The sequence below is a fragment of the Poecilia formosa genome, unplaced genomic scaffold (assembly GCF_000485575.1).
Source record: "Poecilia formosa unplaced genomic scaffold, Poecilia_formosa-5.1.2 Scaffold1, whole genome shotgun sequence".
Lineage (NCBI taxonomy): Eukaryota > Metazoa > Chordata > Actinopteri > Cyprinodontiformes > Poeciliidae > Poecilia > Poecilia formosa.
The window spans coordinates 1,800,602-1,817,798 of NW_006799940.1; the positions used below are offsets into that span (position 1 = coordinate 1,800,602).

Consider the following 17,197-nt stretch of genomic DNA (forward strand, 5'->3'; position numbering starts at 1 on the left):
TATTCATTTAGAAACAACAATACTAATGTTTTAATTCATGAAGAGTTCAGAAATCAAGATTTGGAGGAATATCCAGGAGATTTTCAATAGAGTTCAGTGCAGTGGGCTCTTCATTTTTATGTTCACTTCTGACAAGAATTGTGAAGTGCTACAACTATAAATAAAAATCCTACAACTCTTGTATGTAATGCAGATCAATTTGTAAAATTCTGATTATCATAAGGTTTTGAAATATATCCTTCCAATAAAATCTGGAATAAATGCATTCATTTTCTTTTTGCCATTAAAAACCAAAAACATATTTGTGTTCTTTTAGCATTTTATGACTGCACAACTAAAAGGCTGTCATGTTTGAATAAGCCATCTGTGAAATGAGGTGGCAAATTTTAGGTCAAACCCAGAATAAAATTCTGGAAGAAATCAATGACACTCTGGTTTTTATGTGACCATAAACCAACAACCTGCATTATGGATATTATTACAATGCTGAAAGTGCCAAATAAATATCAGAATGTCATGTTTTTGTGCTTAAAACATATGGCAAACATAAGCAAGGCGTGAGATATTTTTCCTGATATTGCTGAAGACATTCAAGTTCTTTGTGGACATAGCAAAGCATTGTGGGTATCCTCAACAGAGGATACCAATCTACAAATATTTGAGGTGCAGCCCAGCTGTTTGCCTCAGATAAAGGTTAAGGATGAAGCAGCTACTATTGAATTATGGATCACGAAGAAGACAGAGCTAGAAGAGTCAGTTGGAGCTTTTGATGCTCATGTGTCTCCGCTTGCTTGCTTTTTTTTTTAGATGAGGATTGTTGCAAACCTAAAAGAAGTCAGCAGAACAGATTCAGGACATTTAAATCATTCTTGTTTCTATAAATCCTAATTTTTACCCAATGCGGACGATCTAAAATAAGAACAGAAGCGGTTTGAGTCATTTAAAACCTGTATTTGCATAATCAACATCTGCACATTTCAGCATATGAAACTCACATACAGTGAAAGAATGAACAATAATAATGTGTAAAATATTAGTAGAGACAGGAACATTTCCAGTTAGGAACCTGCAGAAAACAAAGAGTAGAAATCAGAATGCAGATTTCAAATATTTCAGCGAAAACTGAAAAGACAAATTGTTACAAAAGGTTTGAGATGTGTTCAGAAATAGAAAACGATCTCATCAATCTTTCAAACCAGGAGAGTTTTCTACAAGTCTTTATTGGAATAATTAGTGGAAATGTATGCTAAATCTTTAGCATATCCCTCATTATGACTGGATTTCTTGTTTTTAATCACAGACAGCCTATGCAGTGGCTTGCAAACTTGCTCACACCCATTGAACTTTTGCACATTTTTTCCTGTTACAACCACAATCTTCAAAGGACTTCATTGTTTTTTTATGTGAAAGACCAACACAAAGTAACTCATGACACAAGAAAATGATGAATGGCTTTAAATAAAATCCCATCAGGGGTCTTTGAACATCTCGGATGTTCCACTCCATCATCCAAAAATGGAAACAGTATGGCACAATAAACATACCAAAGCACAACTTTCCACATAATACAGCTCTGCCTTCCAGCAGGGAGAAGCTTAATGCTCTAGAATGGCGTAGTCAAAGTCATAGCCCAAATCCAACTTGAAATTTGTGGCAAAACTTGAAAACTGCTGTTCACCTACAGCATCTGAGAGCATGAATTATCTTGCAAAGAAGAATGTGCAAACCTGTCAGAGACATGATGTCTCATCAAAAGTCTTTCAGATGCAAGTTTTTTCTTTAAAGGTGACCTATTGTACTTCCTTGATCATATCAGAATAAGTTTATGGGAAAGAAGAAATGTTCGTTACATTTTTTGGTACAAAATCATTCTTAGATATTGAGATTTGAGCCTGAATGTTTACACTCATATGTGAAAATGGCTGCAAACAGATGCACAATTATACAACCGTACATCTTTGAAAAGCATAAGTAGAGCCTCCTGCACAACCAGCAATAATGCAGCCAGTGGTTGATGGAAGGTAAGTCAAGAACAAAACACTTGTCTTTTCCAGCAGCCATTGCACAGAGCACTGCTGACCAAAACTGTTGGAGATCCACTTGGGTTGCTAGGCTTCACTAGAGTTGCTAAGTAACGGGGCAATGCCTGCTGATTTGTGACGCTACTTTCAGGATGTTTTTGAAATGGCTCACTTTCCACACACCAAAAAATGTTATTGCCAAAAACCAGAAGCAATAAAAACTCAAATCAAAGAACAAAAATGTGCAAAATGTGAATTTTGCATAGTAGGATGGCCTAAGATTACAGAAAATCATGCATCATTTTATTCCACTCAACAATTAAGTACTTACTTAGTGTTGGTCCATCAGATACATTAAAAAAGTAAAATAAAGTCAAGTTTATGATTGTAATATGAAAAAGCTCAAGTGCTATGAGTATTTCTGCAAAGGCATCCGTCTTCTCAAACATTTTATTATGTTCAATAATTATAAAACAGGATCAGTCAAAGCTGTGGTAAAAGTGTCAACTTGGCTAAAACATTACAAATAAGTCATATCAAACCGTTTTTCCTCCACAGTGCCTCTGGTTTAGTAAACTTAAAAGTCTGAGTTTGAGTAAAGAAAGGAAAAATCTTGTCAAAAACTAGAGTTCAAGCCGACCATATGAAGCCATCGTTGTTAGCGAGTTGTATCCAGCGGTGCAGACTCGGTTCAGGGATCCACGACGGGAATCGTGCTGACCTTGTTGTTCCTGCTGATCCGCCGCTCGGGCCGCTGCCTGGGCAGTTTGGTCTGGATCAGCTCCTCTGGCGTGTTGCCCAGCGGAGGGAGCAGCCTCTTCTTGCTGTTCCTCGTCTCAGGAAGCCACTGAGGCGGCAGCTCGAAAGGTCCGAAACCGAACTGCGGAGAGTCCTCCGCTTCTGTGGGCGTAGCGGGCGCCACCTGAGACGAGGAGGTGTATGCGCATGCGTGAACGGGAGAGGCCCGAGCCGCTTTAGCTGAAGCAGGGGCTTCTTTAGTGATGACCAGCCCTGCAACAGGGTCCTTTGGTGTGTTCACTTCATCCTTCAAGCTTCCCAGCCTTGACCCATCCTTCTGGTTTTCCTTGCGCTCCGAGTTGCCTCCTGATGCTTGAGAAGGAATCTCATTCTCCGCATTCTCCTCCTCTTCCTCCTCTTCAGAAGGCCTAAAGATTTGCTGTTGGCCGATGTTAAACATCTCCAAAAGCTGGCTCCCAGAGCGGCCAGCTGTATCAAGGCCCACAGGCTCCCCAACTGGCCCCTCGCCCGCAATAGACGCCAATCTGCCGGTGGTGACCGCGTTTCGGCGGCTGTAACGCCTGTGAATCCTGAACAGCAGATCCATGCAGCTGTGACGGGCCGAGCGGTTAACCGTCAGGAGCAGGACTGGGTTGGTAAGAAGGGAAACCTTGGGGAGCCAAAGGGCTGTGAGATAAAGTGAGACGGGTAACTCTTTAGTGTCTGCAAAAAGAGTACGGTAAACCACCAAGGCTCCATAGGGGGCGCTGCAGGCTGAGAAAGCCAGCACGGCGGCCAGCAGGGTGGCGTGAAGCTCCGCCTCTCTCTGCGACACGTACGGGATGGAGATGCTGTTCTGCGGGGTCCGCAACGCTGCGATGATCACCTTCTTCTTCTGGCTGGCACTGAGCGCTCTGCGGATCAGGAGCATGAACAGGAAGACCAGGGCCAAGGGGAAGATCACCGTCGTGACGTTGTAGATCAACACGAAGACCACGTGACCCAGGGAGCGGGCGTGGTCATCGGAGCAGGATGAGGTGACGTAGACGTCGGTAACGTTGGTCACGGCAAACACGGGGAGGCTGGCCAAGACCGCATGAACCCAGATGTAGATGACCAAGTCTCGAGATCTGGAATCGGAGATTTTCCTCTCTAGCGGGTACAGAACTGAGTAGTACCTGCAAACACAACGACAAAGAGTCAGTGGTATCAAACTCCATTTTCATTTTGATGATAAACGTCCTCAAGGGTCAGTTATGCAAGAATGGATTGATGAAACTGTAAAAAATATTAATAAATAGTATCTCTGCATTCAATAAGTACTTCCTAAAATTAAATATCAAACATCTTTTCAAACTAAAATTTCATGTTTGTTTTTTTTTTGGTAATCAAAATCACAAATCATGGTAATTTAGAAATTTTTAAAAACAAATTTTGAAATATTTGCACTGACCATGTTGATCATGGACTAAATCTTGAAAACGCTGAGCCAGAAATGTAGGAGAAGAAAGATATACTGCCACCTGCAGATGGGAGTTGGTAGCCTCAAATGGGTTTGACCATTTTAGCCGAAAATGTGCAATAAAGTCACAATTATGTATTATTAGCGTTGATTTTGCATGAATTTCCACAAAAAAACTGATTGTCAGTTTTAAAGTATGCAAATAAAACTGCTATGATTTGATTGATAAAATAATGTTTAAGCACACAACTGTTATATTGAAGGTAGTATTTATGTGGTCTGCAATCCCAAAGTATAAGCTCCGTTGGGCCAGATTTGGCCCCCGGGCCTTGAGTTTGACACCTCTGATCTAAGAGAAACTGTGATTTGTCTCTTCATGTCCCAAAGGTGTAGCCAGTTTAAAAAAAACTGAAGGTAGTTTGAGGGTTCTGATGTAGTTTAAGCCGTTTTCTACTGTGAAAAAAAGGCCTTTTCATTGAGCCGAGTGTCGTCTGACTGCAGTCACGCCTAAAACGGCTTACGAAAATCTCACTTAAGAGGATTTATGTGGAAATACAGATAAGCAGAGTGGAATTTTAAAGAGTGAATCTATTAAAAAAATATATCCACATCAATAACAGAAGGGTTCAGAAACAACATGTATCCTGTTGATGTGAAGTTAGGCGAGCAAATCAGAAATTCACACAATCTCCTACTGATGTACGAGCTTCAAGTGGTTTTACAGGGAAGACAGAACAGCTCCAACATAAATGAATCCATTATATTTGCTGCAAATATTTTTAAAAATGGCTAAGAGGTGAATTTTTCTGCACCGATGTGTAAACGAGCCAGGAACTGTGCAGCAGTCTCAACTTGTCTGTATATCTGCAGCCTTGATTACCCTTCGAAAGAATAAATAATTAAGTGTTTTGATATTTTTCTGACTGCAGTTGCTGTGGACCCAACACAATCTTTAAAGCAGTAAAATCCAGGTTGAGGCGATGGTGCAACAATGTAGCAGCTGACTGCAACCACAATACAGAAAGTAAGCCAATGCTAACTCAGTTCAACAGAGAAATAAAGCAGGGATTCTTTATAACCTGTTTTTTTCTGAATAAAGAAAAAGATTTATTTGGTTCCTCAGCAGTTAGTGTGAAATGGCTTTTTCTTGTTTCTCTGTCACACACTTTCAGCGATAGGTTGGGAAAATTAGTAACTCTTGAATGGTTTGACACATTTACATAAAAATAGAATAGCATGGATTACTACATGCCTGTAATGTGCTACATTTATTGTTGTGATTATTAAAAGGCTTTATCTCACCACTATGCACCTATTTTTAGTGCTTTGTGTATTTCTGAAAATCATGACAGTCCTTATTTCCATCAAATAATTTAATACACTTATTACTTATTAGCTACGTTTGCATTTTAATGATTTAAAGACATTTAACACATTTAAAATTAACATTTAATTATTTTTATTGCATTCACATTTCAACATCTCAAGTTAAATTCAATAAATTGTTATACAGTTATTTCATTGGTTTTCACAGAATAGATTAAAAAATCATTTATGTACAAGAATGCAAAACACTTGCCTAAGGTTGCCAGCAGGGGGCAACGTAGTGGGACGAAGACAGCATAATAAATTTCTGATTTAAAAAAAAAGCAAGGAGGAAAACTATAGCCAGAATACTGCAAGAATTTTTTTTAGACAAACTGTGTGCAAATTTGTTTTAACTGATTGTTTTTTTCATAGGTGCATGCTAATGTAAGGTAAACATCTTAGCAAAGTTTCCCACGGTTGCTGCTTAACTCTTTCCTTTATTACTATAAATGAGTGAGCTGAGAATGATTGTCATTTGTTAATTTATTATAAGGCTTTAAAAAGCTGTTAACCACAGCAGAAAAGAGCACAGAACAGTTTTTGCTGCTAATGAAGCTCCTTGTCTCTCCCTTTTGTCTGTTTCTACTTAATTTTTGATCCTGGGATACAGGAAGTTTTGTTTATGCCTGCAGGTAATATGCTCACAGCATGCTTATCTGCTTAACACAGATTTGTGGCACATCATTGATCTAAAATTGCAGTCGACACCAGAAGCGATACTCAAAGTGTTCCCACAAAACTCAGCAGCACATTTTCGCATATTTCCACAGAAACAAACAAAATACATGTTTTTGTGAATACTAAAAATAAAAACAGGTGCATTACAACCTAAATTTTGTCCTTCCACATAATTTTCCATGTTATAGGAGTAAGTGTTTTTACAATCCAGCTCAATGTGAAAATAAAAAATATATTTTGGCTACTTTTATGCAGACTTATCAAAATTTTAGATGTGTATTTAATTTTATTTTAATTTCAGGGCAACCCTTAAGTGGAAACATGACACAGATGCGCTTTCATGAATCAATTTGTATCCAGCAAATACTTCTTTTTCTTTGCTTTTCGCCTGTTCCTCTTCTTGTCTGACCAACTGTTTACTGCTTCATTATTTATTTAGCTGAACAAAGTGGATGCTCGATTAACCAATTCTGACAACTAAAAGGACAAATGCGATTCCATTTTCCAAGTGAGATAGAACACAGTTAAATTTTAAAGACAGTGTGTGTGACTTTATGTGGGTAGCAGCTGCTATCTTTGGCTGCAGCACTTAAAGCTGCAGGGAGGCTGGGACACATGCAGAATCAATCCCAGGGCGCAGAGAGAGGCTAAAGGACTATTCTGACAACCTGAAACATTTTTTTAGCTCTTATTTGTGGCTATATTATAATATGTAGCTCACCCTTTTCAATGGTACAAAAAAAAAACATTCATTTTGGGAATGTTAGCATCATGTGTGGACAAAGTGAAGAGCTCAAATTACATTTGGTGAAGTGAGCAGGGGGTGCTCTTCATCATTTTTCAACTACGTGTTGACATTTCGGTTGTTATGGCTGGAAAAAAAAAAATTCAACTCCAGGAAGAAGCTTTTATTTCAAGAACAAACACAATTTACTGTAAGTAGAAGTGCTGTAAAGACACATTTGCCCCCATACAGATTTCGCCTATTTTTCTTTCTTTTAATACATGAAATAATCATCTGGGGGAAAAAAATGCATTTCGTATTCACTCTGCATCAAATTAAGATTTGTGCAAGGGCATTTCTTACATTCACAACATTTTATAATGCCTTCCTGCTTTTAAAATGCAAAGACTAAAACAAACGAATAATTGTGTGTACCTGTCGAGTGCGATGGCGCTGAAGCTGAGCACAGTGACGGAGCAGAACAGTTTATGCAGGAATTTGACGACCTTGCAGAGCAGCAGAGTGTGAAGCCACAGGCAGCAGCGGGGACTGGACCCCAGCGCCACGTCGAAGGGGACGCACACGAGTCCGGCGCAGATACCGGAGCACGCCAGGTTCTTGATGAATCGTTTGGTAACCGATTTAAAGACACTCGTGCAGCAGGTGCACCACAGCACGGTCGCATTACCTGCGGAAAGGAGAAAGGGGTAGAGAGTAAGATCAGACTTCCTGTTTGCCTGAAGTGATTTATTAAGCTGAATCGGTTTTAAACGAAGTTAATGTGAATATATCGCGGTTTGGCAGATTGTAAAGGTCTGTTTACAACTGGTTCTTAGACTTTGTTGCCCGGATGACGCGTGAAATTCAAATGGGGTCTGAATTTCGCGCTCATATATATTTTTTGAAGTATCTCAAAAAAAGTATATGTATATTTAGAATATCTTGAGGATTTACCCGGAGTCGAGGCTGCAGACCTCATATTATATAGTGAACCAGAAGAAAGCTTTAAAAAGTCTGGAAGAATAAAATTATTTAGTTTCGGGTTGGGTAAACAATTAAGGATGAAAATAAGCATTAAATTGCTGTCGACTAGTTTCTGCTCAGGTGAGTAGCGAGTTGTGCTATTTTAAGTAATTAGTCTATGATAACAATGCTACTGCTAACAACAACAAGCTAACCCATGTTATTTCTATGTGCTTGGACCTACTTGTAAATAATTTATTTCTCTTCTGTAAACCCAAATTCATGCGGGAGTTGTATGTTAATGTTGAGTCGTTCTGCATTTCTACAATGTAGGTCAACCATTCGGTATTAAAACATGGTTCGTGGCCAGAGACAGCGGGGAAACATGTCACAGCTCACTGTGACTGCTTGCCTTTCTCAGTAACTGTCCAATAAAATACCTGAAAATACAATTTAAACTATGAGATCGTCACCTGTTCGAAAGCGGAAACTCTGGCATTGTTAGTTTCTGCACCTCCTGTTTTTAGCCGCAGATTGTTGACACACTTTTCTCATCTTTTTTTGGTAAGTTTTTTTTTTTTTTTTGAATGAACTCCCTTGTGACCAACTAGCTTTGGAGAACGAAAATAACGTCTATCTCTCTATTAGAAAGGCTGAGACACAGACTTTAGGCATTTTGAAGCTGGATCAACAGAAGTACACGTTTACTTCCTGACCTCATTTGCATTGCATGACGTTGGTGCTACGTCATTTGAAATCCAGCAATAGAAATCGTTAGAAAAGCAAAAAAATAAAAAATTGTAGCGTTCATAATTTCTTAATGAATAAATCAAAACGACCCTTACATAAAGCATTAACTGTTCATTTCTTTTTGTTTTATATTTTGGTACGACAATAAAATGTGCCTTTATATTGAGACATTATTTAACATTGTTAATCTGTTAATTTTAACCATGTTTTACGTCATAATCTGGCATCAACCAGCTGATATACATGAAGTCATATCCTTGGACAGCAAAGTGCTGTGTGGGATCAGCAACATGTTGTTCTGATGCGTTAACAAGAACATCCCACATGCTCCAAACAGCTGCAGGTTGCTCACATCATTTCTCCCTGAACACCGATGCAACAGCGACTCGCTCACAAAATGACGTCTTGATGCAGACAGACAGCAATTTAACCTTCATCCTGCTTTTCTTTTTTTTTTTTTATCTCTGCCTTGCAATACTCACCTTCCACTTGGCAAACACCGTGACAACAACCAATAGAGATAAAGACCAAACACTAAAACTGACTGTTCTTTCAACCCGTCAAATGCCAGTCCAACCAGAGCTGCTGCAACATCAGCAGAGAGGACAGTTTGTGTTTTCTCTGGGTTAAGAGTTAATAAGATGCTCTCAGTGAGACGCCTCTATGTGTCTAAAGGTAGCAGCACAAGCTATTAAGACCAAATGTGTGACTCATTATCAACGCATTTAACAGCTCCTTTTTTATTATTATTGCATCCGAGTGGTGTTTAATTACTTTATTTCCCGCGGCAGAAATGTTTGTGAATGATGAGCAAGCAGATGGCTAAAACACCTAATTTTTTCTCTTAGTTCTGAATGAAGCTGTTGCTTTTTGTGCTGTTCTGGCTACACTTCACCAGAAAAATGCACCAAAGGAACATACACAATTTGTTATTTATTGTTTTAAATTTTGTTGAGAAGCATAAATTAATCACTGAAAGTATTTGGCACTGTTATAATAATAATAATGATGATTAATTTAATTTGTAATGCACTTTTCATTCACAAAAATCTCATAGGATAACAATCAAAGCACTTGAAACTTGATTAAAAGTGAATAAAATCAATGATAATCAATCAAGTAATGTTAGAAACTGTTATAACATTTCTTGGCTTTTTGGTTGTGATGCTTATAGCATTATTTTGCAATGATGCTATAAATTTACTTTTAACTTTTTTTAAAAAAGTGACACAACTAGAACATCGGATTACAAATAAAATGATTAGATGATGGTATTAATTTCACTAATTGTTTCATTTTATTCTTTAAAATACAACAACTTGCACATAACTTTATATTTTTGTATCATTTTTGGACAAATAAAGTCAGATGATCTGCTTTATTAAATACATTTTTATTCTAATTTCTGACTTGAATAATTGTTTGGATGACTACTTTTTACTGAATTGTAAAAATTGGACTGTTCTGTTACATAAATATGATTGAACTAGACCATCTAAGCTTAGTTTGGTTGTGTCATTTGGTCATTCTTACTTTTTCCACTAATATTTCAGTAATATGTTGCACCTTCTACCAAATCTTGAGATTTTAACCAGTCTTAGGAAAACAGAACTTATTGTAAACAATCAGATTACCATAAACAATTTTTATTGTGATTAAAGAATAGCCATTGCTGAATTTATTGCTCTAATATTAAAGGCAGACACTGAAAATGAAGCTTCATTTTCAGTGTGATGCTGAGAGCATTTCAAGCCGTAACTGCTCCTATTTTCCCGGCTGTTTATTGCTTTCATTTTGTTTTCCATTTATGAATGAGACCCTATGTGGAGCAGTGAGCCACAATAAACATTATTCTATGTTATTGTCAGACTTTAAAGCACACAAGAGCTTTCCTCCTGCAAACAATATTGATCCTTAACTACTGTGCACCAATCACCTCAAGCCCTTTGCCTGAAAAAGCAGGAACTGGTTATCTTCTAATCGAAACAATAAAAATAAGAAGGAAATTACATTGTTTTGTAAATTGGTTGATTTTTAATTCCGCATTTAGTGTTTCCTCATAGAGGATCGCCTAAACACCTAAAAGAAGAAGCAACTAAAAAAGATTCAACTCAATCATTATATGAATTACATATTAAGGTGAATCTGCTTATGATGTCTGCAAGTTCAGAAATATATGCAAAAAAATGAGACAACAAGCTAAAGATTTAAGACTTAAAGTGACATATTTGTCTGTAAATCATTAATATAAGCACTAGAAGTCCAGCTGATTATTTGCAATGTTTTCAGGAAAGGAAGAGTTCACGTGTTCTTGATCAACACCTGAGTTCAGATGATTTTCCACAGGTGTCCAAGTGAATCTGGTCCATTTAAAGCCACCTGATGGAGAACGGGAAAAGCTGATTTTAGCCGCTCGTATTCGGAAGCTCATTCTTTCAGTTGTTGTTCGTATCTTTACAACTGCAGGTGAGGGCTGGAATGCAGGTGAGTCAGTAAATCAGGAGATTTGCCTTTGAACCACATTGCTTCAAACTATGCATCAAAAACAAGATGTCAAAATGAGCGCTAGAAAATAAAACCTCGGATTCCCTTATCCTGGCTGCTCCACCGACTGCAAATTTCTTCAATACGTCCTGAAGGTCATAGCAGCGAGAGGACAATACAACCTCAGACACTCTGAGATTCCCAAAGCAGACACTCTGCTCTCCATTAAGAGGATCAGAAACGAGGGGAAATCCCGACAGAGCGGAACATGCCCCCATTTTGCAAAGCACCAGTTAAACGTCTGCAAACTTTGACTGAGCTGTGTCATCACATGAGCTGGAATAATTTAAATAAAAATCGTGGGATGTAATATCTGCAACTGGTGAGAAGGATAGCACAATTTAAAGGTGAGCAACAGGACTACTTCTAATAAACGAAGGCTATTACCATAATTCAGTGGGACTGAATTTAAAGCACAAAATGTTTTCTCCACCTCTGTAATACTGTTGCATTAAAATAACATGCATTTGTCTGGAGAATGTACTTGAAAAGCAGTAATAAAAGGCCCAAACTGAAAGAGATTTACACAGAAAATATTAGATTCGTCATTTAGATGCCGGCAGCTCTCAAAACGAGATCCATATTCATGAGGAAAATGTGAGGAAGCTGCAGGGATTATATTTAAAAAATAGGCATGGCTAGTCATACACAAAAAAAAAAAAAAATATGCAAAGGTTGGGGAAGCCATTAACTTCACTTAGTGGAAACTGGAAATGCATGAGAAATATTCCCATTTTGGACCTGATGGAGTATTCCCAGTCCTGGATTATTAATCCATGCATCGCTACAAAGCCTTCCTGTTTCCTTCAGCTCCTTAATGGTCTGTCAAACATACTGTTGCCATTCTATCTGATGCTCAATATGCATGCGTCTCTTACTGAAGACGACCTTTTCTACACAAGTTTATGGTGGAAATAAATCATTTTCATTCATGTAGCTCCCACATTATTACAACATGGTTGTGCAAAACATTTCCTCCGTCATGTCAAGGAAAATCTTTCTCTTCTTTTCAATTAAAAGCATGTTTGACTTATTGGTGTGTTTGCAACTCAAGAGCTATTAATTTGTCTTTGACCTTGATGTGGTTTTGAGCCAGAGCCATGTCATTTCATTCTGTTTTGAAAAAAAAATGTTTAAGTCAATGGAACCAGCGTTCATGGTTCAAATGGGAACTTTGTGGCCTCTCCAAAAACATCCAGCCTCTGACGAATCTCATACCTTCCCTTGTGACACACAAGCAATCTGGTGCAAGTGTGTTTTCAGCTCCAGAGAAACACGATGTCACGACCACATCCGTGACAAATGACACATTCATTTGCAGATTTCATTTTTTGGCCAGAACGTTTATGCTTCTGGCTGCTTTAACAGTGTGTATGTCAAAGCCAGGATGTGATGGAGGTCCCTCAAGGCAAGGCAAGATGGTTTGAACAGTTGAGACTCAGGGTAATGTCATAGAAAGAAGCTTAAGAAAGAGGCGTTAAAATGACAACATTTGAGAAAAATGTTCACTTTGTGGATGATTGAATATGCAATAAGTGGACGTACCGAGCAGCGACCCGATCAGGATGAGAACCTGGACAGTGGTCGTGAAGTCCCGGTAGGCTTGCTCTCGGACCAGGCGCTCCTGCTGCTCCTGCAGCCCGGTTCCGTCTGCAGGCGGACTGCTGCTGCTGCTGCTGCTGTCCCACCGGCCCGATGCGTTCAGGAGATCCAGCCAGAGGTGGGCTGCTGTGAAATTCACCACACCGTCCCCCACCGTAGCTGCCCGGCTCCAGCCATCCATCTCGACCATCTCGACCACGCAGAGATCCTAGTGATTATTTCTAAGTAAGGTTGGAAGATGCTGGCCACGGGAACTACAAAAGCATGTCCACGGAAATTACGGTGAAAAAAAAAATCAGAAATGCAGAACGGAGAGCTAGGAAAATACGTGCAGATATGTAAATAAAACGTGGAAGAAGAAAAAATAAATAAACTGTAATCACAGCGCAAGGTGAACCTCAGCTGCAGCTTCCGACCCACATTTCCCCATTAGGGATGCATAGCAGAAAATACAGGTCAATGAAAGCCATGCACGTTGTGGACGGCTGGATGGTGCTCCCTGACATCCAGAGCACCTACAACAACACCGGGCTGCGAAATGTCCACGCAGCGTGCGCCGCCAAAAACACAAACCCCTCTCCTCTTCTCGGCAAAAACATCGTGGCTGCAGGCTGGTAGCTGCTGTTTCCTTTACAGACTGGATGGTGAGGAGAGACTGCGACCGAATCCGGAATCTCCCAGCGTGAAATGAAAGAATGGAGAGAAGAGGAGAGGAGAGCCCCTCCTTCTGTTGTTGCACCGAGAAACTCCACAGAATCTTATGAATGGCACGCAGCATGACCAAACTGCATTCCAGTTAAATTATGATGATGATTGGACTGTTAAACACATCCCACAAGATTAATCCACCGGGGTTTTATTTAAAGCAGCAAGCCAGACTTTTCTGTAAGATCATCAAACTCATCTTTAGTGGCGGTTCATGAGCCACAGAACCGATAAGATGGTTGATTGTTTACCTCCATGACGTAGAACACCTGTGTCAAACTCAAGCCCCGTGGGCCAAATCTGGCCCGCCATAGCACATAAGTCTGCTTAAATATTAAGTTATTAATCACATCAATGCATTTTTTTTATCTGTTTACTGCCAAATTATATCAATCAGTCCCTTCGGTTTCTTGAGAATTATTGTGGAAATTCACGCAAAATCAAATGTTTTTGCGCGGATGTAATCGGATCCTTTCTGTTGTGCTGGTTTTATTGAATGATTAAGACACGGTTTGTCTTTAAAATGGATGGCTTCTCGATTTATTCACGAAAACAACCGTGTTAAAGGCTGCCCACTGCAAGTCTTACACAAAACAAAAGTACATGACAAAAACAGAGTTAATTCCTGCTTTTTTGCGATTGTAGGTTCACTAAAATACAGAATTGATTCATATATTGCAAGGGTGATGACAAAAATTAACTTAATAGAGCTATAAATAAACTGGATGTAATTAGATGAAAAATAAACACATGACAAAAGAGGAGGAGCTAAGGGCGCAAACAATTTAAAGACAATACCACAGAAAAAGAGATGAAAAGGAGGGGCTTCCCATCTTAAAGTAACATGGTCAAAACAAGGACAGTTTTAAGAGGTATTTCAGTCAGGTAAGAAACAATACGAATAACCGAAAAAAATAAATTTTTGTGTAATTATAATAAAAGAGAAATATAACCAGGGTACACCAATACATAATTGGGAGTTTATTGCAGATTTTTCTCAAAATTAGTCAAAAACTTTCTTACTTGTACTAAACAGCTACCTCAGCTTTAATTGGTATCAGATTATAGTCCATGATCTACATAGCGAGGAATAAAAAGTCACATTTACTGTCATAAATAATTGCAAATATTGCAAATATTTCCAAATTAGCTCCACAAACACTTAGATTTTTATTGCAAAAAAAAAAAAAATCACAGAAAGAATCACAAAATCCTGGAGGGACCCAAATGATGTTCAATAATAGTAATTAATTTTAAGGATGTTTTGACTGAAGGGCCATGTCAATAAAAATGTAATGAGTGTCTGCGCCATGTGGACAGAGAAACTGATTGTTTTAAGTGCTCTCTTATTTTTCCAGAGCTCTATATGCAGCTATTTTAACGGGCTTGTTTTTGTATTCTTTCTTGTTTGTTTTTCAGGGTTTTTTTTTATTGATATATTTTATGAACAAGATTTTTAAATGTTTAAAGGCACACAAAAGGCAAGGGAAGTGCATAGATATCGAGAAAAGTGAGCCACAGTAAAACATATTGAATTTCACCTTCAAAATAAAAAATCTTCAGAGATCATTTCAAGTAAATCTGTTAAAGGAACTATAAGATGTGGTTGGGGTAAAAACTGTTTACAACAGAACACCTGTCCCCCCCAAAAAACAAAATTGTGAAAAATTTAATGTTTATGTCACTCATTTCAGAAATCTAAACTTCTGGATAATTCCAAATTGAGTCTCTTGGAAAATCTGAACTCTGTGAAATAGTTTAAATTGGAAGCTCGTGGAAACACCCCAGTCAGTTAATTAACTCAAAACACATGCAGGTTTCCTGAGCCTCTAAATGGTCTCTCAGTCTGAGTCATTAGGCTTCAAAATTATGGGGAAGGCTGCTGACTTGACACATGTCCAGAAGACAGTCAGTGACACCATGATTCTTTCCAGCGGCCATTAAGTGAGAGGCAGGGCAGCCTGGACTGGTCACCAGTGCATCGCAAAGAGAAAAATAAATCTAACAGAAGTTTTTTTTGGACCATGTGAGAAAGTTGGAGTACCTGGGAAGAATCCATGCAAACTCTTTGCAGAAAAACCCCAGCCTGGGATTCGAACCCAGGACCGTTTTGTTCTCTAATTTTCCAAAACACTGAAATTTTTGGTTTTCATGATCTGTAATACTCAAATCTTACAAGTAATATACAAATATTTCACTCTATAAGAAGAATCTCATGACTTATTTTCAGACAAAAAATATCAAACTTTATGAGATTGTGATTTTTTTTTTAAATGCACCTACAAGTTTAAGTGAACACCAGAGGGAAAGAGAAACGAAAAATGTCATCTCAACAGTGGGAAAAAGAGACGTTTTTCAGCTCCTAAATAGTGCAGTGGGTTCCAACTGTGCACAGTGGCTCCTGTACTATCAAATAACAACATTATTTAAGGTGTTTACTCATTTACAAATTCATACCAGTTAATGTAAGAATCCCTTCCAACCCAAACACTTCACAATCTATGTCGAAATCTGTGGTAAGCCTTTTTAAAAGCTTTGGGTTTTGTGAAATCCTGTGCAGTACAGGAATCCAAACTCCATCTCCATGGTGCGTTTTAACAATCATACATTTATTTGTGATCAAACTAAACCATGCCATGGTACCTTCAAATGAATGCATTAACATTACATCTGAAGACGGACTGTTCTGTTCTTTAGGAAAATGCTTAACCTTTTAAAAGGGTCCCCTTTCACACTGCAGTTGTTGCCTTCAGGCTTTAACAGGAGCTTGTAACATTCCTCTTGGGTTTGATGGAAATACCAGAAGTAGGAGAGGACAGACTTCTGTAATGCAAAACAGTTTGCATAACAACAAACAACACACAGTGCTGCACACAAGCCTTTCTGTTATGTTTTGCGTAAATAGATCTACAACTTTTCGGTACGTTTTTTGTTTTGTGGATTATCTTATGATTTTGGCTGCTTTTCCGCCCAACTTCTGTTTAAAGGTTAAAAATAAGATGAAAAGTGGAGGACAAAAAATGTACCAAGACTGAAAATCTCTTTCATAAGTAGGAAAAATCTATTTATTACGTCATACTGGACTGAAGAGGTAATCTAAGGCAGCTCTTTACAAACGTATTTGTACTTTATTGTACAAACACTTCATGGCCTCTGTGTCCTAAATTAAAAATTTCCACCTTTATATTGTTTTGCTTATTTTAACTGTACGAATTCTTTAATAATTCAATAAGTCGAGTGAATTTAATTCACGTTCAACAATTTAAACGTCAAAACCGATTAATTTTTGCTCCGAAACAATTTCTCGTGGAATTTCGTCATGCGTTTTAATTTCTTCTGGACGATGATGGACAACAGAGAGATCTCCTGGAGCTGCAAGCCGGAGGTCACAGAGGTCTTGTTCACGCTGTAATCCACCAGATCTCGCAGGTTTTCAGCTGAAGAGGATCAACTGGGACCTGTCCTTCATTCTGGGTGTAAGTTTATGTTTTTAACCCAGTTTCTCCCCTAGAGTAAGCTGCTGGAGGGCCGTTTGGTGCAAATAACTGCTTTTTTTCCACCAAAAGAGCTTCTACTGCAACTAACTATTTCTTCTATGGAAATACTCTTGGAGCAGCATTTTCTTTTTCTCTCTTTCTTTAC

General features: G+C 38.4%; 1 protein-coding gene across 1 annotated transcript; it reads right to left on the reverse strand.

The window, feature by feature from the left end:
• Positions 1 to 2,303: 2,303 nt before the first annotated feature.
• gpr176 (G protein-coupled receptor 176) lies at positions 2,304 to 13,856 on the reverse strand. The gene is made up of 3 exons (XM_007541553.2): positions 12,794 to 13,856; positions 7,427 to 7,679; positions 2,304 to 3,937 (listed from the first exon to the last, which is right to left on the reverse strand). Exons 1-3 carry the CDS (start codon positions 13,038 to 13,040, stop codon positions 2,713 to 2,715), a joined length of 1,725 nt encoding a protein of 574 aa, XP_007541615.1. The 5' UTR covers positions 13,041 to 13,856; the 3' UTR covers positions 2,304 to 2,712.
• Positions 13,857 to 17,197: the final 3,341 nt, after the last annotated feature.